At 40.5% G+C, this 22,073-nt stretch overlaps 1 protein-coding gene across 3 annotated transcripts in view; it reads right to left on the reverse strand.

Moving 5' to 3' along the window:
• Window positions 1-20,891, reverse strand: part of LOC101739035 (small G protein signaling modulator 2) — a 72,256-nt gene extending 51,365 nt beyond the window's left edge. For all 3 annotated transcript variants that reach the window (XM_021349824.3, XM_038016380.2, XM_038016378.2), the window contains exons 1-3: window positions 20,641-20,891; window positions 8,530-8,645; window positions 5,637-5,789 (exon numbers count right to left, since the gene is read on the reverse strand). In XM_021349824.3, coding sequence (XP_021205499.1) covers window positions 5,637-5,789; window positions 8,530-8,645; window positions 20,641-20,659 — 288 coding nt within the window. In that variant the 5' untranslated portion in view covers window positions 20,660-20,891. The remainder of the gene's footprint in view (window positions 1-5,636; window positions 5,790-8,529; window positions 8,646-20,640) is intronic.
• Between the last annotated feature and the right edge of the window lie 1,182 nt (window positions 20,892-22,073).

Raw genomic sequence — 22,073 nt, forward strand, 5'->3', positions numbered from 1 at the left:
TATATCTTCAGTAATGTATATAGAGCACTATATAATATATACATATATGAATGACTAGCTGTACCCGTCCGCTTCGCTGGGCATTTAAAATTAACATTATTATTTCTCACCCTCACAAAGATTCTCATCATTAAAGCTCCCGCAACTGGTGTAGGGAGTCCAACACTCATATATTAGCCTATCCATTAAGTACATGTATTTTCTATATGGATACCAAGTTTCAAGTCAATCGGATGCATGGTTCAGTAGTTATAAAGGAACACCCGGAAAACCACTGTAGATTTATATTATATTAGTATAGATTCGCAACCAACCTGCGCAACATGAATGCCACTACTCACTTATTTGAGGTACGAAGACTTTTTGGTATGGAAAAATAATTGGTGGAACAAAAGAAATTTCTAACTTCGCCACTATGGGTGGATGAACTCAAAGGCTCAGCTAGGTGGGAAAGGTTTGCTAACGGCTGTATGAGCATCCCCAAAGGAGATCAGACCATTCAGGGGCAGCTGCTTTGCAAATATATCCAATACCAGATCGAAATCGCGACAGGCTGAGAGGATGCGGCGAGACACTCAGCGGGCTGATACTATACGTTAGATTTCAAGGCTACCGTGATTTCGACGAGTGCGGTACCCTATGGGACAACCCTTCAAATCGAAAACGCATGGTTTTTTTTCCTACCTAAGCTGATACGCATGGATGTTTTGCTGTATAAATAAGGACGATAGTACCTATTCATCTTTTTTTTTTTTTTTTTTTTTTTTTTTTTTTATGATTGAAAGTTTACTGGTGGCCCGAAGGCCTTTCCAGTTTCACCAGGACAGGTGGGCGAGCAAAAGCTCAGCCAAGAGGGGTGGGATTTGCTAACAACTGCCCGAGCGCCTCCGAAGGAGACCTAACAACTCAAGAGCAATTGTTTCGCGAATGAATCTACTACCGGATCGGAATCGCGACCCGCTGAGAAGATCCGGCGAGAAACTCAGCGGGCTGATGCATGGGTTAGGTTGCACGTCGACCTCTTTGTCGAGTTCGACGAGTACGGTTACCGGGGTCCCTAAGCCTGCCCCTAGTATTAGAGCTGAAGGCATCTAATGCAAAGGTTATTGGATCTGATGGATCCGTAAGGACGTGTCTAGGGCGTCGACGGTGACTGGCTCCTGCATGATCAGGATTCGGGGAGTAGTCAGCGGCGGCAACGATAAGGCGATTATCATGACGCATAGCCTTATCGAAGTGTCGTTCCGACGCTGACTTCATGTATTTCCGAATTGATTCGAGGCCCAGGTCGTCGTGTAGGTCAACGTTCCTCACGAACCACGGAGCCCCGACAGCTAACCTGCAAAAGCGGGATTGTAGGGATTGGAGGGTGTCTATGTGTGTGCGGGCCGCGTGAGCGAACACCACACTCGCGTAAGTCATGACGGGCCTTATGCAAGTTTTGTAAAGTGTCACCTTGTTCCGAAGGGACATTTTACTCCGCTTACAGATCATGGGGTAGAGTCTACCGAGAATAAACGCGGCACGGTCACGGACTGATTTTATATGCGGGCGGAATGTCATCGATGCATCCAGGGTAACGCCCAGGTACTTGACCTTCCTGGCCCAGGGTATGGGTTGTCTAAAGAGAGTAATCGGGGGTGTGAGATTCCTCCTCCTAATCCGGGAGGAAATCCGTGTGGAGCTTCCCCTCTGAAATAGCACCGCAGTACTTTTCGCTGGGTTGATGTCTATGCGCCATTTTCGGAACCACTGTCCTAGGGCTAGGGCTGCGCTCTGAAGCTTCTTCGCGATTAGGGACTTATTTCTACTAGAATAGTAAACAGTCGTGTCGTCGGCGAATAAAGCTAAATGGGTCGGCGGCGACCGGGGAATATCGTTGACGAATAAGCTAAATAGGAGGGGTGAGAGGACAGAGCCTTGCGGGACTCCAGCTGTGAGAGGTCGTGGGGAGGAGCGGGTTCCCTCGACTCGATATCGAAAAGAGCGGTTCGACAAGAAGTCCCGTATGATGAGCACGAGACTATCCGGCACGCCCATGTTGAATAGTTTGAAAATCAAACCATTGTGCCAGACTTTGTCGAACGCTTTTGCGACGTCGAAGAAGAGAGCTCCCGTGTATAACGGTTTTGGTCGATTAAGCCCCACAAGAATGTGCTCCGTGAGGCGGTGCACCTGTTGAACGCATGAGTGATTTGTACGGAATCCGAATTGTTCATCGATAAGAATGCCCTTGGATGAGACGAAGTCTCTGAGGCGTTTGTAGAGCAGACGCTCATACAGTTTGCCTAGAGACATGAGGAGGCTAATCGGGCGGTAGCTCGTCGGATGATTTTTTGGTTTACCGGGTTTATGTATGCCGATAACGTCCGCTTCTTTCCACACCGCGGGAAAGATACAGTTCGCCATAGCGGCATTGAAAATAGATGCCAACATCACGATGAGTTGGACGGGTAGAAGTTTAATAACGCGGTTAGATATACAGTCGGAACCGGGAGCCTTGCGTGGACGTAGGTCTTTGATCAAGTCTTTAACTTCTATCGGGGTGACGGGTGGTAACGCATCCGATGGTGGCAAGGAGGCTCTGCGTTCTACCTCACTGTCTACTAATTCTACATGAACAGGGTCCACGGATTGAGTGCTGGGCGTGCACTGGGTTTGCAATGTATCGGCCAGCAGCTCTGCTTTTTCGTCATCATCGAACGCCGCGAGTCGGCCTGAGGGGCCTACGAGGGGGGGCATAGTTACTACCGTATCCGATTTGAGAGTACGAGCTAAGCGGTAGTAAGACCTTTGGGAGGGCGCGAGTCCTTCTAAGAAATCAGACCATCTGGCATCTCGGACTTCGGCGATGCGAGACTTTACGTCGCGTTGTAGGGCACGCATTCTAATACGATTTTCCGCGGTAGGATACCTGTCGTAGGCGCGTATCGAGGCGTTCTTAGCTCTAAGAAGATCCCTAATATCGTCGGACAATTTGAAGCGGTGAAGGAAGTCCTCCGCTACAACTTGATTCGATGACCTATCTAATGTCGAGGTGATGTGTGACGTTAAGATGTCTATGGCTTCAGCGGTATCCTGAGGAGACGGGATAGAGTCCGGGTTAAACGAGAGCGATGGTGGATCAGATTCAGCCAGGCTGATGCCCAGCGTGTGCCAATCCACCACAGTCCTCGTGACGGGAACGGAATCGGGAGCGCGACCGAGCTTCATAACGACGGGACGGTGGTCTGAATCTAACTCTGAAACTACTTCGATCGAGTGTAAGCGCAGAGTTACGTTTTTTAATAACGCTATGTCGAGTATATCCGGGCGATGCGCGATATTTAGCGGGTAGTGAGTCGGGGTTAGCGGAGCGACGATATCGAAGGCGAGATCATCGACTAACGCGTCAAGCCGCCTGCCATTCGGGGTTGTGGTGTGTGAGTTCCACCTGATGTGTTTACAATTTAGGTCGCCCGCCAGAATGACAGAGCTCCCCATACCGAGCAGCGCCTCGATATCACTGCTTAGAACGATCTTATCCGGTGGAAGATAAACGGACGCGATAACGATCGGCGCGTGTCCCGTCAGTGAGATTCGGCACACTGATGCTTCGATATTAGCGAGCGCGGGAGGATCGAGCGGGACGCAATGCAGGGCTCTTCTATAGTAAATGACGGTACCACCACCACGGGCAGAGAGCCTGTCGTTCCTGACCATGTTATAGTTCGCGATTTTAGGGTCACGGCGCGCGGGCTTAAGTAGGGTCTCCTGCACTAAAAAGATATCAATTTGGTGGTCACGCAAAAAGTCAGAAACCTGATCACGTTGATTTGCGAGACCGTAAGCGTTAAAAAATCCTATCGTTACGGATAGGGGCTTTATTCTACTTATATACGCCATTGATTACCGGCGGAGTGAGGGGAGGACGTACGTATTTAATGACGCGTATACGTCGGCGTATTCCTGCACAACGGCGATAAAGTGTTGTGCAGTGGAGGCAGCGCGAATGGCGTCGCCCAAAGCGTTAACGCGCTCAAAGTTGATCGACTGAAAGAAGTCGATCGCTAAAGCGAGATTGTCGGACGCGGTCGGAGGGCAAGTCGCGGGAGAGGGACGAGTCGCGGGGGCGGGACGAATCGCGGAGGAGGGAGTTGTAGCCGTGTTCGTGTACGGCAGCGGTTTTGCCCAGGCCGAGACACTGGGCACCGCCGCCGGAACGAACGCTGGCTTAGCCTGCGACGCAGAGGGTGCCGAGGCTTTGATGTCTGGGCCGGAAGCTCGGAGGCGGTTTTGGCGGGCGACGCGGCGATTTATTTTAGGGGCTCGGGGGCAACCACGGTAATTCGCGGGGTGACCCTGTGTTCGACACAGGACGCAGCTAGGCGGTTCCGTCGCGGTTTTTTGGTCGCGAGCGCAGAGGGCCGTGGCGTGATCGCCCAAACACTTAACACATCGGGGGCGCGCGTGACAGTTACGGGAAGAGTGCCCGTACAATTGACAGTTATGGCACTGGCTAGGAGTGCCTTTTTTATGGGGGGCTTCGACAGCGATACCAGAGAGCCTACAGACGGTCTGTGTGTTAAAGATTTTCTTACCCTCGGGGGTAGGCTGGAGAGCGACTAGAACCATATTATATGGCTCCCTACCGCGACCGGTGTGCATACGGTGCACAGAATTCACTGGTAGGCCTTGTTCTAGGTAGGCCTTGTTCTATCCTATTCATCTCAGAGCTATCTCACAATATCACCAGCATAAACATTAAGTACGTCAGTACTTTTTTCTATGTCGTTCCCTCACTGCTGAGGATTGCGACCACATGTGACGTTCCTCGCTACGTCCTACATTAGTACTTAGGTATCCGTTATTTCAAGTATGTAATATATTATTATAATAATGAACTTAACTGTACAGTGTATTCGTGAAAATCGAATATTTAATTTTAGAATTAATTACTCAGGCGGTATCCTTTTTTTTAAATTATTACAGTAATACCGCGCCTTTCAATGAAAACGCTTTTAACAACCTATAAAATACGTGACAAATTATAACACCAGTATATTCTTGTTGAGAACTTCAGACAGAATGACTGGAACTATTGGAAATCTAACTGTAAGTCGTAGGTATAATTGATTTTAGACTGTAATCTATATATTAATACGTGAAGCAAAAATTTGTATCCCTTTTTACGAAAATTGCGCGGACGGAGGAGTATGAAATTTTCCACACTTATAGAGAATATAGAGAAGAAGTGCACAATGCTAATATTTTTTTAAATAATGCATAAAAGATACATTAAATCAATAAAGAAAACATTACACACACTACCATGTATTTGACGCACACACGCATGCATACTATTTATTTATTGTCAAACTTTTGTTCTTGACATCTGTGGTCAAATTGAGAATAGATTAAATATTGTTTGTCTTTATTAATATTTTTCTATAGTGTAGTCTTGACGAAATTTGTGATTACAGAAGTATAATAGTCCTTGAAAATACAATCATAATAGTGTACAAACTTACAATTCCAATTAATTATAATTATATACGAATTTCGACTACTGCGGGACCTCTAGTTTTGTTAAATGTATCAAAATAGGCGTGTCTTCTACACAACAAAAGTTAAGCAATTCAAAACATTAACATTACCTTTGCAATTTTGTGCAGCAAAGCTGTCGTTGAACTGGTCTTAAATAGACCGAGAGCTCTTCGTCGCAACCCTTGACCCAGGCACGCTTCAACGGCGCCACACAACGTTGTCACTCCACCACTATCTTCATGGACAAATTTCCTCGTAACAGCCTGGTTGGTGGGAAAACACAGTTATTATTACTTTAATGTTTACTTATCCAACACCTTTGGTATCGAGTCGTCTCTGAAGTTCAAAGACATCATAACAGATCATGACTCAGCCTTCATTGTACATAGGTACATGACTTTATTAATAAAACTACTTAATAACAGTAATAAATGTTTTTCTTTACTTAACAAATAAAACCTATTTATCATCAAAGGTATTCATGATGTGATGAAGTCCATGGGATGAGTTGATGTAATAGCCGAGTAGATGAAACAAAGATCGCAGACATTTTGAAAGTAATCGTATCTAAATGATAAGACGTCCGGTGCATTCGTATCTAACGATGCAACGATGCTCGAATCCCGAAGGCGGGTACCAATTTTTCTAATGAAATAAGTACCTACTTAACAAATGTTCACGATTGACGTCCGCGGTGAAGGAATAACATCGTGTAATAAAAAAAAAACCCGCTAAATTATAATTTGCGTAATTACTGGTGGTAAGGCCTCTTGTGAGTCCGCACGGGTAGGTACCACCACCCTGCCTATTTCAACCGTGAAGCAGTAATGCGTTTCGATTTGAAGGGTGGGGCAGCCACTGCAACTATATTGAAACCTTAGAACTCATATCTCAAGGTGGGTGCCGGCATTTACGTTGTAGATGTCTATGGGCTTCGATGACCACTTAACACTAGTGGGCTGTGAGCTCGTCCACCCATCTATGCATTAAAATAAAATAAAAAAGACAGCTCTACGCGGACGTCAAAGAGAATTGGAAATGGCTTTGCCTTGCAACAGAGCAAAATAAGTTTTTTTTCTAATCAAAAGCCCTGGCCTTTCGTCCCGTTTTACTGATGCGGGAAACACAGGAAATAAATACACTTGAACCTGAAAACCAAATTTAATTTGATTTAAAAAAAAAGATGTAAATAATCTGACTACGACCGGCCTTTTGTTTTAATGATATTCGAACAATATCGAATTCTCAGAGGGTTCTCCTTAAAAATGTTACTCTTTAAAACAAACAAAAAAAATCAGCGAAAAATTATATGTTCTCGAATAATGGAAGTATTCCATTACATTTCACTGTAATAATGAATGTAGATTGTATTTCATTCATTCTGAAAATTGTATGTGTCGAATCCATAATAAGTCTAATCTCTCATAAATATTTCAAGAATATGGAAGGAGATCCAAAATACTTTATAATAGACATCAATGTATTTTATGACCTTTGAAGGTTTATGAACATACGGCCGACCTGATGGTGAATGGTTATCGGGGATCATGGACGTCAGCAATGCCAAAGAGACAGCCAAGCCGCTGCCTACCGTTGAGTAATCTCCGCAAGCCTCATTAAAAGAAGGACTATCATAGGGCTCTGGAAATACCGTGGAGGGAAGTTCAGAGCTAGATAGTACTTGGCAAGGAAAAATTATTGGAAACACACTGTCAATGTCAACAGCGGTCCCAGATAATATGGATGAACCTTGCTTCATTGGCCGGAGGAACAATGGTAAAAAGGAGATGAGAGGTCATGTCGAACTTCCTCAGAGCACTCACCATGGAACAAAATACCAAGAGAACCGAAGTTCTTCCGTAGATCCAGAGATTCTAAACGATCCCAGAGAACACCATTACCGATAATCCGAACGGCCCTTTTCTGAATGGTGTCAAATGGCCGATGCCTAGTATTTCTAATTGACATATAAACTAGATAGTTAGAGAAATTATTTACAGCTACCAAACGGAAAAAAATGTTTTTTCCGAATTTATAGATAAAATAAATACATTCCTGATATCTATACTTTCAAATCACAGCTAACTTCGCTCTCCAGACCCCCTAAAACCAATAAGCTTAAGACTCACAAGCTTTATGCCTGGCATACACTAACAGTATTGTGAAGAAACAAGGCACTATAAAATTAAATAAGGCGATCAACTACCGTAAACGTTCAAGAATAATTAACAAAAGTATAATTCTTTAATATTAAGAAACTTAGGTCGCATGGCTACGTAAGCTAAATAAATATCTGATTTAACAAACGACATGTAAAATATTGTGGAAAACTTTTGAAGAAAAAGACAAATCATACCCACATTCATTTTATTGAAACAACTAGCGGCCCGCTCCGGCTCCGCTCGGGTTTTTAACAAAAATTTCAACGATATTTGACGTTGTTTTTTTTTTTAAATAAAAGAATACTTCTTGCGGCATAACTATAATAGTTAGACATATGCTGTCGCGACACTTTTTGTTAATAATAATGTGTTCTACAAGTCGTAGTACATTATTTTATTCTAACATCAATAGTTTTTCGCAGGGCATGCGATGTAAAGAATATTTTAGGTATTTTTTACACATTGGGTTACATTATTGGAGTTTTAGTAAGCATTCCAATATTTTTTTTCAAATAAGATTATAACCTATGTTAGTCGGGAGTTGTGTAGCTTCCAAGCAGTGAAAGAATTTTTCAAATCGGTTCAGTAGTTTCAGAGCCTATTCAATACAAATAAACAAACAAATCTTTCCTCTTTATAATATTAAGTATAGATAGGTATGTATTATACTTATAAAGAAGATAGATTAGAAAAATAATCCTATAACTATTGCATTATTACAAATAAATTCTGAACGTGAATGCGGAAGCAAAGGGATTTTACAAAATTAAGAGCCTAATTTTAGTTTCAGATTTCGATTTACGAGCGATCCATTTGAAAAAAGTATAAACATAAGCCTTACCTCTTCCATCAGCTGCTTGACTTCCTTCTTCACAGCCGCTATAAGTCGTTCTTTCTGCTCTGTTTCAGGGTCCGTGGGGGCATTAGCTGCCGGCATCTCGTCGGAATCGTTGTCAACTGTAACAAGTTGCCTTGGAATAATGACGTGAATATTTTTTCTTAATACAAAATACTCAAAAATCTGTTTCAATTAATCCCAAACACAGAATATCTCATCATCCATCTGTCACTGAATAGTTTATTGACATTTGTATTGACTTTGTTAGTGTTTTGCATAGAGCATTAAATATGTATTTTTAATAATCTCTTTACCTTGAACTACACTCGTGGACAAACTTACAATAAATAGAGGAACGCATAGAAGTGCATTCACTTTATTTCTTTATTATCCGTTAATTACAAAATTAAAAACGTCGAAAAAATAAATGATCAAATAACCTAAAAGTAAGACAAGGGTACAGCAAAGAATTAATTTTACCTATCTTTTTATTTGTACATCTTTAGAAAAGCTATTTATCATGTGGTGGTAGGACCTCTTATGAGTCAGCACGGGTAGGTACCACCACCCTGCCTATTTCTGCCGTGAAACAGTAATGCGTTTCGGTTTGAAGGGTGGGGCAGCCGTTGTAACTATACTGAGACCTTAGAACTTATATCTCAAGGTGGGTGGCGCCTTTACGTTGTAGATGTCTATGGGCTCCAGTAACCACTTAATACCAGGTGGGCTATGAGCTCGTCCACCCAACTAAGTAATAAAAAACTAATAAAAAAACTTGAATTAGCGTGGGTAAGATTTGCTACCTAAGTGTTCTAAACCGAATTTCATAAATACTTTATTGGACATGACCCGGGCGTGCCTGTTGACCTCCCTATAAATTTGATTTCAACGTCTCGAAGGTATACGACTACTACGATCATAGAGCAGGAGCCTATGAAATGGAAAAACAGCATTACGTTTTCTTTCAGATTCTCAGTTACATATCGTGCCACTGTTAGTGACCAACTCTCATAGATGTGGAGCTGTGTAGGTAGGTACGTGCTCCCATACAAAAACTTCCCTATATCATAGCCCTCATATCACACCCATACCAAACTTTGTCCTTCCAACATCTACCTTCAGGCAATATTTGAATATTTGAATCAATAGAACTTGACTCCAAGTTTGGTAGTTGCGAATAAAATTAACTCCAGCTATTCAATTGCACGTGACAAGAAGAAGATGCAACCTAATCTTCTTTAGTCGTTTATATATTTTTTAATATTATCTATGATACGTGTTATAAGATGGCTTTGACAAATAAACTAACGAGGTGTGAGCAACAGTGATGCTATTCACAGTATTCACGGGCCACTAGAACTGTAGCTAGTCACGGGACCTATGTAAATCAGTTCTGACAGACAAATCGATGTAAACCAATAATTTAAAAAAATCGTAAGAATTGAGGTGTATCCTAAAATAATTATATGCTATAAATGTGAACCAGTCGTTAATTTATTTCCGGCTGTTTGTTGATAACGACATTTTCGTGAAACTTTTTCATTAAGTCTCCTGTGAAAGCAATTTTCCTTGCCACCAGTTCACTGAAACCTTCAAAGTATTTGTTCTCAGTAATGACTGGAATAATAATTAATTAAATTTTAAGAGCGAAATTAAATTATTTTCGAAGGAAAACCATTAGCTGCGTTACCAGACATCTGGTATTAACAGAGGTAATTTATCTGATCGTTGATGGTTAGGTACTAGTAGGCAATTTAGTAGCGTCTCTGAGTAGCGACATTCCAGCTTCAAGTTTTCGTTATATATATTCAGAAACCACTAATACCAAATTCTCTAGGTTCACATGGGCCTCAAACTAGAATCCCCCTACAAAAATAAGTAAAAAAAAGATGCGCGGTGTCGTAGGACACCGGATAGGAACGAAGTTCCTTATTATAAAAATATTAATTTTAAGTTCTATTCGAGGCATAAAGAAAATAATAATAATTTTCGGGTATACATTTTTTATTATGTTTTTTTTTATTGATAAAAAAAACTACTTTACAAAGTTATCAACTTTATTTTATTCACAATGGTTTATGAAAAATATATAATAATAATATACAAAGAAACAGCTATTTATATGAATAATAATAGTAACCGTCATCATGTAGACTATACATAGGCGGCACTGAAAATTTCGGGAATTAACGAAGTGACACAACATTACTATTTAAAAATGTATTTATTGCTTTTCGAAGTATTCTCCGCGAAATTTGACACATTTTTCCATACGATGGAACCAATCATTGAAGCAACCATTCCATTCGGAAGTTGGGGTCTCCAAAATGGCCGTTTTGTAGGCGTCCACAGCTTCTTCAGGTGATGAAACTCTTTTGTTCTGTGCGCGGTGTGAGAACTCGCATTGTCGTGATGGAGGATGATGCGGCGGTTGCAGTTCTCTTTACGGAGCTCAGAAACGACCTGTGGCAAACAAATGCTAGCATACCATTCTGCATTAACTGTTCTCTGTCCCTCAAGAGGAATAGTCGTAACATGGCCGGTTTTGGAGACAAACGTGGCCACCATTTTTTTTGCAACACTCCGTGAACGAACAATTTTTGTTGGCTTTAACTCATTTTCGAACACCCAAACTCGTGACTGGTTTTTTTTTTTTTTTTTGCCCTTGTAGGCAGACGAGCATACGGCCCACCTGATGGTGAGTGGTTACCGTCGCCCATGGACTTCAGCAATGCCAGGGGCAGAGCCAAGCCGCTGCCTACCGCTTAATACTCTCCACAAGCCTCGTTTGAAGAAGGACATGTCATAGCGCTCGGGAAACACCGTGGAGGGGAGCTCATTCCATAGCCGGATGGTACGTGGCAAAAAAGATCTCTGGAAACGCATTGTGGATGACCGCAGTGGCTCCAGGTAGTATGGATGAACTCTACTCCGGTGGCGGGCGGTGCGATGGTAAAAACGAGATGCCGGTATCATCTCGAACAATTCCTCAGAGCACTCCCCATGGAACATACGGTACAGAATACAGAGGGAACCGAAGTCCCTCCGCAGACCCAGAGGCTCCAAAAGTTTCGGGTTCGTGCGTATATCCAGGATTCGTCACCTGATACAATGTTGTATACAGCATTTGAGGATCCTGCGTGGAATCTTTCGAGAGTTCTGAAGCACCAAGTAACGCGAGCCGCTTTTTGCTCTTCACAGAGCAAATGCGGTATCCATCAGGAAAACAACTTTTTTACACCTAATTGTTCATGCAAGATTATTTGTATGTGACTCATGCCAATGTCTAAAGTTGCCTGAATTTCGCGGTATGTCACATGTCGATCTTCCTCAATCAGCTTACGCACAGCATCAACGTTTTCTTGGATGACTGCAGTTTTTGGACGACTTTGACGGGGATCATCACTGAGCTTGACACGTCTACGTTGAAACTCAGCAAACCAGCGATAAATTGTGGTTTTGGATGGGGCTTCATCACCAAATGCAGAAATCATCCGGTCAACACACTGTTTTTGTGTTAAACCACTTCGAAAGTCATAATAAATCATCGCTCTTGAATTTTCTCGAGTCAATTCCATTTTTTCAACGACTAAACAAGTTTGACAAAACCTCGTGACAAGACCGAGAATCTTTTTTTAAATAAATAAATGGTGTTCGATTTTTAAAACCAAGGAGTTTTCAATTAAAAAGATTTTAATATGACAGGAACAGTGGAAATATTCCATTCCCGATACTTTTAGTGCAGCCCTCGTACATTAGACACTGTATAGCCATCATACTAAGACTATACATAAATAATAAAAATTACAGTACGGACGTTTTTCCCGGTTAGGGTACCCCTCCCTCCGCATCGTCCCATAAGGAACTTCGTTCCAAAAAAATCGTATCAAAATTAACTCTCATACGAAGCTATTTCAAATGTACACATTGTTATAAAAACCTTCAGTCACTTTAACCTAAGCGTAGCAAAAAAAAAGATTAATCGCCTCCGAACGAGCACCAAGCGGTCGGGTGAGCATTTTCACGAGAAATTGTCGTGAATGGCTCACAACCGTTACACCGCAGTACTTAAGCCTATCAATCATGTAATGGGCCTTATATTTCAGAGTCTACGTCAAAACCATATAATTTTGATAAGACGTAATTTCTGTTACATTAAAGTTTTGTTTTTTATTTCTTAGATGGGGGTGGATAAGCTTACTTATTGGTGTTAAATGGTTACCGAAACCGTTATTTGTCATAATGTCGGACTCTGGAATTCGTTCCGGAATTTGAAGTCGTCGTGGCCTAACGGATAAGACGTCCGGTGCATTCGTGTTGAAGTGATGCATCGGTGTTCGAATCCCGCAGGCGGGTACCAATTTTTCTAATGAAATACGTACTCAATAAATGTTCGATTGACTTCCACGGTGAAGGAATAACATCGTGTAATAAAAATGAAACCCACAAAATTATAATTTGCGTAATTACTGGTGGTAGGACCTCTTGTGAGTCCGCGCGGGTGGGTACCACCACCCTGCCTATTTCTGCCGTGAAGCAGTAATGCGTTTCGGTTTGAAGGGTGGGGCAGCCATTGTAACTATATAGGTACATGAGACCTTAGAACTTGTATCTCAAGGTGGGTGGTGCATTTACGTTGTGGATGTCTATGGGCTCCAGTAACCACTTAATACCAGGTGGGCTGTAAGCTCGTCCACCCATCTAAGTAATAAAAAATAAATAAAAAATCAATCATATAAAATAATCAAAAAGATTTCTGAGTGTCCTAAGCATTTACGAAATTTATTCATTAGGATCATTGACCACAAAGCAAAAGTGTTACTGAATATGGAAACATGTTTTTTTTATTGCTTAAATGGTTGAATGAGCTCATGTCGTTAAGTGGTTTCCAGAGTCTTAAGGCATATTGAAACTTAAGATCTATGTTTTTTTTTTTTTTTTTTTTTTTTTTTTATTGCTTAGATGGTTGGACGAGCTCACAGCCCACATGGTGTTATGTGGTTACTGGAGCCCATAGACATCTACGACGTAAATGCGCCATCCACCTTGAGATATCAGTTCTAAGGTCTCAGTGTAGTTACAACGGCTGCCCCACTCTTCAAACCGAAACGCATTACTGCTTCACGGCTGAAATAGGCGGGGTGGTGGTACCCACCCGCGCGGACTCACAAGAGGTCCTACCACCAGTAAAAAGTATGTCTCCAATGTTTAGTAATTACGCAAGTAAAAAATTTCGAGGGTTTGTTTTTATTGTAATATGTTATTCATCGCCGGCAATTAAAATTTATGCAATTATATTTGTGTTTTAACTGACGAAAACATTTGAATAAATACCAAAAATACTTAAAGCTTATTTCATTATTAAAAATAAGTACGGTACCTACGAATTAGAAACCTCCTTGTAATCGGCTAGAAATAACTTTCATATCTACTCAAATGATTTATTAAACTCGATTTAGTGTACAAACAATGGTTTTGTATTTTATGTTCGAATCAAACTTTCCGTCATAAAAACAATAGACTATTTGGTTTTTTTTTCGCTAAATAGGAAACAATTTCGTTCACAGACCCTATTTTTTTTGTTTTATCTGTACTCTAGTATCGAAAATCTACAGATATTAGTAATTGTATTTACGAAAGGAACGCAAATAACACTGAAAATGGGATACGTTCTAGAAAAACACTGACCTGAAACAATACTTTGTGTGCGCCCAAGTATAGCGACTCCGTAAATCAATAATATCTCGCCCGGATCGTAGGATTGCTAATATCAAAATACAGATACTCAGATACATTTTTATTCAACTAAAATATCGTACGTAATTTATAATTCCGGATTTGAAGTGGGTAGCAATGTTTACAGACATTAAATAATATTTATTATAAAAGATTAATATAAATTAACACGATGCACGGCCACAGGCTGAGTTTTTCTTTTATATTACGGGTACCGTAAATCCCACAAGAAACGAGACAAGACTGAGTCAACCAAAACCCTAAATGCAAAATATATTTAACAAATATACTAACTGCTGTCAGAAATTGAGTCCGAAATCCATTTCTTTGTTTTTACCTAAAGGACGAAATGTTTTCATACGACGATACACGCCTGCGAAATGAGCATGAGAAATTAAAATCGCCATTCCTGATACGAACACCCAATTAATAAGCATGACGTCTACTTCCAAAATGTGTCCGATTGATGAGACGTTTATTTCTCCTGTCCATGAATTTCTAGTTAAAAAATAAACCTACCATCTCAAGACGGTTACAATTCACATTTAAAAAAAAACAAAAATCAGTTCGAATTTAATTTAAGATACAAATATTTATTTGTAATTTTGAACAGCTAGAATTTAAAACAACGATTTTTTTTTTTAAATTGTCGAATTTCCTATGGTAACAGTAATTCCTTAAAGGTGAAAACCGATCCGTGAATAGTTGGAATAGCCTCCAACGACTAGACAGGGCAAAAAAATTAAGTAAAACCAAAAGCTACTGAGAATGTCTTAGCGTTTTTATAAGAACTGGAAACTCTTGAGAATACCAAAAGTCGAATCGATCGAGTTCGATACAATAACAATGTACAACTCGAAATGAAGCCCACTGAGTTTCTCGCCGGTGGTAGATTCTGCGAAGCACTGCTCAAGCTAGGGTCAGTTTTAGCAACTTCGCCAGGTTTGAGCCCGTGAGCTCACCTATTCGTCCGGTAACTCTGACATAGCCTCTCAAGGCTATGAGAGAGAGAGAGAGAGAGAGAGAGAGAGAGAGAGAGAGAGAGAGAGAGAGAGTATTCTTTATTGTACACCAAAAACAAATAAACAGTGCGATACATTAAATACAAAAAAAGTACCATTGGCGGTCTTATCGCTAAGAGGCTATTAGCATAGGCAGGGAAATATAAAATCTAAATGAAAACTGTCCTAGCTAGGAAACCAAAAAAAAGGTGCCATCGTAATTAAACCAAAACCAAAAGAAATATAAGACTCATATGATATTAGCGTATGATACTATATAATACTCATACGATACTAGCGTTAGACATATTAAATATCGATCTTAAAATCGGGTAGAAGCTTTCGATCCGTTACCTTCAACTTCGAACGCTGACACGCATTTTGTGAACACTGAGCACGAGACGAGAGTGCTTTAGACATGTACCTCGTTGAATGCTCGGTAATGTGAGACAAATTCATGTTGCCAGAAGCATTTTGTCCAAAAGTATGTAAAACTTTTTTTTTGTAATTGTGAAAAATATTAGAATAGTAATTTTACTTTCCTTTCTATTCAGAAACTTTTACAACCAAAAAAAAACACGATGACAGCATGACCTTATCTACCTTTTGTTTTGCTATCGACGGTAAATCATCATACGATTGTAACAAAGTTTGAAAGCAAGCGGCAGAATTTTAAATTATTTTTAATGCCCTTGTAGCCAAACGAGCATAATATCCACCTGATAGGGAGTGGTTACTGTCACTAATGGACATCAGCAATACCTGGGTCAGAGCCAAATAGCCTAAGTACTTATGACATGTCATGACACGCAAGAAGGACATGTCATAGCACCCTGTAACACCGTTGGGGGGAATTCATTAAAAAACAGGAGGGTATGCGGTAGAAAAGATCCTCTAAATGGGCGCTGTGGATAAACGCAGTGGTTCTCGTTAGTATGGATGAACTATTTTATACATATAAATTGGAATTTATTATTCTGGATGTACTTGGTAGAGAAAAACTTGTCCTTATTGTGGTTAATCAATCCCAGTATTCACTCAAGTGAGTGTAATAAGATTAGTTCTATGCATTAGATCTAGGTCTGTCCGTTTCCGGTTGCATATAGACATGTGAATGCTATCACTCGCATCTATATATAAGGTGGAAGTCTTAATTCCATTGTTTTAACGTCCCCACTTTTCAAACCGGACTGAGCCCGGAGAACTTTAGAATGCGGAATTTATTACTTCTTAGAACGCTTAGACTGTGTTCAATACCGTCTTTACCATAAGGGCACACGGGGCCCGTGCCCAGGGCCCCCATTCTCAGGGGGCCCCGAGAGACCGAGAATTTCTCTCACGCGCTTATTCTCAAAACATTTTTGTCAGGCACATTACACTTTTTTCACAAATCAGTAATCAGAAGGTATTTACAAGGCATAGGTATAATAGAAGCCTATAATAGAAGGTTTTGCTCAACAGAAATCCCGAAAGAAACCGTTATCGAAATCTTAACCAAAAAACCAGCAGCATTTATCATTAATTACATATTATATCATACTGTATTTGATTACCTATATATAATAAATGGTCTCATACTCAGTAAAAAAACATTATTATAATTCGCTTTTTCTACTTTCCAAAAGGGCCTCAAATTCTTGTGTGCCCAAGGGCCCCATCCTAGTTTAAGATGTCCCTGACTGTGTTACATAACAGACTGCTTATTTAGTATTTGTTTTGCTTATTTATTTATTATTTTGTTATTTAAAATATATGTTGAAACTACGCATAAATTTATTATTATATGTGTAATATTATGTTCATTCGTTAAACAAGCAGTTCTCATACATATTGAAGAGATCTTATTTTAATTGTCAAAACAATGTGAAGGTTTATGACATTAGTGAGTATAAGTTGCAGTTTAAGTGTTGGTAGGTGTTGGACGGTTAAATTTGAGGGGAATGGGTTCTGTAGGTTGATGAGGGGCTATTTAAAAACACACTGCTTCATTATAATTATATTGCAGATAGTTTGAACACTGTTACACCATTATAAAATTACTATCTTTATATTTTTTATAAAACTCTTACATGTTTCTTTGACCGTGTCTAGATGAGAAGTACTGACTTTTTCTTACGAAAAGACAATCGTCTGTTTTTTAAACATTTAAAATAATTCTAATATTCGAAATCTGTAATCATGTGTCAAGTGTTGCCTGCCATTATATTACATTTATATTCAAACTCCAACACACCCCCTCAACACTTGCACACAGTAGGGTAGACTCGAATAATAAAATAAGGACGAGGTATATATAAATTGCATCATCGGGTTGCGACGTGCTCCTTATACGCTCATTTTAGCAAGCGCCATTCGAGTCTGTATTATCCACGGTGTCCTCCATGATGTTTTAAGAAGGTACCTGATGTATCTGATGCCATCTAATACTAGTATTTTTTTTTTATTGCTTAGATGGATGGACGAGCTCACAGCCCACCTGATGTTAAGTGGTTACTGGAGCCCATAGACATCTACAACGTAAATGCGCCACCCACCTCGACATATAAGTTCTGAGGTCTCAGTATAGTTACGACGGCTACCCCACCCTTCGAACCGAAACGCATTACTGCTTCACGGCGGAAATAGGCGGGGTGGTGGTACCTACCCGTGCGGACTCCCAAGAGGTCCTACCACCAGTAATAAGAAAATCAAACAAAACTTATTTAGTAGTTAAATAACAAAGTGGTAAATAATGATATTCATGTATAAAAATCATAAATTATCGCTATAAGATAAATTGAGTTGATGAAAAAATACCTATCGTTTTGTAGCTTTACGAACGAAGCTAAACCGATTTGACTATATAGAATCGATTCAGTAAGCTCTCCGAATTTCCTAATCTTGGGTAACATCAAAGTTTTTAAGCGGTGTCTCGGTGATTTGTGTCAATGCTAAGCCTAGATTAATCTTGAGGTAAAAATAGTTGGGAGTGAAAATGTATTCTTTTTTTTTTATTGCCCTATATGCAGACGAGCATACCGCCCACCTGATGGTGAGTGGTTACCGTCGCTCATGGACGTCAGCAATACCAGGGGCAGAGCCAAGCCGCTGCCTGCCAGAAGAAATCTATACTAATGTATAAATCTACAGTGGTTTTTACGGATGTTCCGTTATAACTACTAACTACTGAACCATGCCTCCGATTGACTTGAAACTTGGTATCCATGTAGAAAATACATGTACTTAATGGATAGGCTAATATTCATATGAGTGTTGGACTCCCTAATAATAATGACGATAAATAATATTGTTAATTTTAAATGCCCAGCGAAGCGGACGAGTACGGCTAGTCGTATCTAAGTTTAATCTGCAGATAAAAAAATCGGTTCAAATTCAATAATTTAAAACATCTGAAACGTGCTACCAACAGTGAATACAAACTCGCTCACAAAGCACGCTTTATTTATTTCTTTGCTTTGAAGAAAAACGAACGAATGAGATTGCGATTCCGATCCGGTAGCGCGTTTCCGATTCGGTAGTAGATTTTGCGTAATCTTGGGAAAACTCTCTCAGATCGGGCTTCTGAGCTTACCTACAAGCCAGAGTATAATGGAATAGCACCTTAACCTACCAGCGGTAGATATAATCTCTCCTTTGTCGTATCACTTTTGTCAGAGCGGTCGTGGTCGTCATTCGCTATCATTATCATGAATTATTAGCGGTATAATAGGTAGGAAAAAAACGAGATTGCTTTGTGGCAGCATTTGGCAAAAGTGGTACCGATCAATACGGACACAAAATACCAATTACCATAAATAATTTGACCACTTATTTTACTGTTTTCAATTAATTAAGCAACAATTTCTTTCATCGTGGTACAAATTTAAGAACAGAAAATTTCAGGTATTTTCTTTTCCTTTCTTTTAAATTTCGTCGTAAGCATTCAGAATCGCAAATTTAAAAAAATCCTATTTTTTGGTAGGGACTAAATTTGTAGCATTTATGCCCTGTTATCTCATCCTAGTCGGTAAACATCGGTATTCTTATATTCTTAATATTTATAATGTTACTACTTATTTTTACCTTAAAAATTTTAAAGTTCAATAAAAATAAATGCACAAAAAAAAAAACATTTTACCAATCTATACATAAATATGATACATATACAACTGCATGCAAACGGTAGGCAGCAGCTTAGCTGTAAGCGGGTAGGCAGCATTTTGACTCTACCCCTGGCATTGCGGATGTCCATAAGCGACAGTAACCACTCACCATCAAGTGGGCCGTATGCTCGTCTGCCTACAAGGGCAATAAAAATAAAAAGGCGTTCAATATCGAGAAATTTCTAATTTGAAGGTATATAATATTGGGTAATCAAAGCTAACTAAGAATCTCAAGTCCACTCATATCTGATTTGTTCCGTCATAGTGACGCCTTGAAGGGCTTTACATATTTTTAATCGAACTGATACATAATGGAGCCGGGAGGTGGCTAGCGGGACTTTCGGCTTTTCATACTTTATTAAATAACTTTAATAAACCTAAAAAGTATTATAAGGATCAAGGGCACGTCTGCCCAACGTCAACATTAAATAAATACAAGTTCATCAAACATCGAAGTGTAACATGAAAACATGCAAACTATTGAAGACATTGTTCCGCTATAAGTTGCTATCTTCATGTCCCCTAAAGCACGTAGGATGAGTTCGTTAATCGTTAGAAATCGCAGGCGAACAATAAGATGATGAATTGTAGCTACATAGTTTTTATTAGACCTCTGTTAATATATATCTGTGTATCCGTTATTTTAAAATCGTAAATTTACCTTACCTTACTGATTAAAATAAACACATTTGTCGATTAAACTATTTCTTTACTGTGATATTTTGATTGTTTATTGTTTGTTCGTATTGAAAAACATACAAAAATGGAAATAAAATTATCAGCTTCGAAGAAAATGCATGCAAGTATGTATGGTATTTTCTAGCTTTCAAAATTATATTGAAGAAAAAAAAGAAGAAAATATAAATTTATGAAGATGCCATATCGGCTTAGCCGTGTACTTTAGGTATAATTCATAAAGCACATTCAATTGTACCTACACATTGCAGTTATTATAAATGACTTAAAAGCACTGTTGAGAATAACTAAGGAATCAACCCTTATCATTCAGCGCCACAAAAACACGATTGCAAACATAACTCACATGGCCGATTTTCGCCCACACAGCCCAGCCTGTTATCATGTCAAACCGATACTAATGCAAAACGAACACCACTTACATTAGCATGAAACGATGACCTTCACACGGTTAATGCTTTTGCGACACGGGAAATTTACAGTAACAAATTACTAACATTAAAAAAGCGTAAAAGCAAAAAAAATTCACGTTGACTTGCCTTTATTTTGGGCGGCCATTATTCTTTTCTGCCCACGGGGAGTGGCGCATTATTTGCCCGGGAAATTATCACATTTCACACCGTCATCGATGGTATTTTAGCACGTTGTATTAAATTGTTTTTAATTTTAAAACGCGTTCGTAATGCGAGAAAACGGTCCGAAATTGGTACGTTCGTGGAAAAATCGATGTCGCGCCGCGCGCAGTGAGCTGCTACACGCAAGTGATAAGCTGCCGCCGCCAACCCGAATGTCGTAGCTATCCTTCGTACATAGATATGTATAAAACCTTCATTATATGCCAGCTGATAGGTATATATTATACAATTGATTAGGTTCTGCCACGTTTTTGTATGATTCTCTCGCGCTTGTACTTTTTTTTTTTTTTTTTTTTTTTTTTTTTATGATTGAAAGTTTACTGGTGGCCCGAAGGCCTTTCCAGTTTCACCAGGACAGGTGGGCGAGCAAAGGCTCAGCCAAGAGGGGTGGGATTTGCTAACAACTGCCCGAGCGCCTCCGAAGGAGACCTAACAACTCAAGAGCAATTGTTTCGCGAATGAATCTACTACCGGATCGGAATCGCGACCCGCTGAGAAGATCCGGCGAGAAACTCAGCGGGCTGATGCATGGGTTAGGTTGCACGTCGACCTCTTTGTCGAGTTCGACGAGTACGGTTACCGGGGTCCCTAAGCCTGCCCCTAGTATTAGAGCTGAAGGCATCTAATGCAAAGGTTATTGGATCTGATGGATCCGTAAGGACGTGTCTAGGGCGTCGACGGTGACTGGCTCCTGCATGATCAGGATTCGGGGAGTAGTCAGCGGCGGCAACGATAAGGCGATTATCATGACGCATAGCCTTATCGAAGTATCGTTCCGACGCTGACTTCATGTATTTCCGAATTGATTCGAGGCCCAGGTCGTCGTGTAGGTCAACGTTCCTCACGAACCACGGAGCCCCGACAGCTAACCTGCAAAAGCGGGATTGTAGGGATTGGAGGGTGTCTATGTGTGTGCGGGCCGCGTGAGCGAACACCACACTCGCGTAAGTCATGACGGGCCTTATGCAAGTTTTGTAAAGTGTCACCTTGTTCCGAAGGGACATTTTACTCCGCTTACAGATCATGGGGTAGAGTCTACCGAGAATAAACGCGGCACGGTCACGGACTGATTTTATATGCGGGCGGAATGTCATCGATGCATCCAAGGTAACGCCCAGGTACTTGACCTTCCTGGCCCAGGGTATGGGTTGTCTAAAGAGAGTAATCGGGGGTGTGAGATTCCTCCTCCTAATCCGGGAGGAAATCCGTGTGGAGCTTCCCCTCTGAAATAGCACCGCAGTACTTTTCGCTGGGTTGATGTCTATGCGCCATTTTCGGAACCACTGTCCTAGGGCTAGGGCTGCGCTCTGAAGCTTCTTCGCGATTAGGGACTTATT

This window comes from Bombyx mori, chromosome 16, assembly GCF_030269925.1.
Source record: "Bombyx mori chromosome 16, ASM3026992v2".
NCBI classification, from domain to species: domain Eukaryota; kingdom Metazoa; phylum Arthropoda; class Insecta; order Lepidoptera; family Bombycidae; genus Bombyx; species Bombyx mori.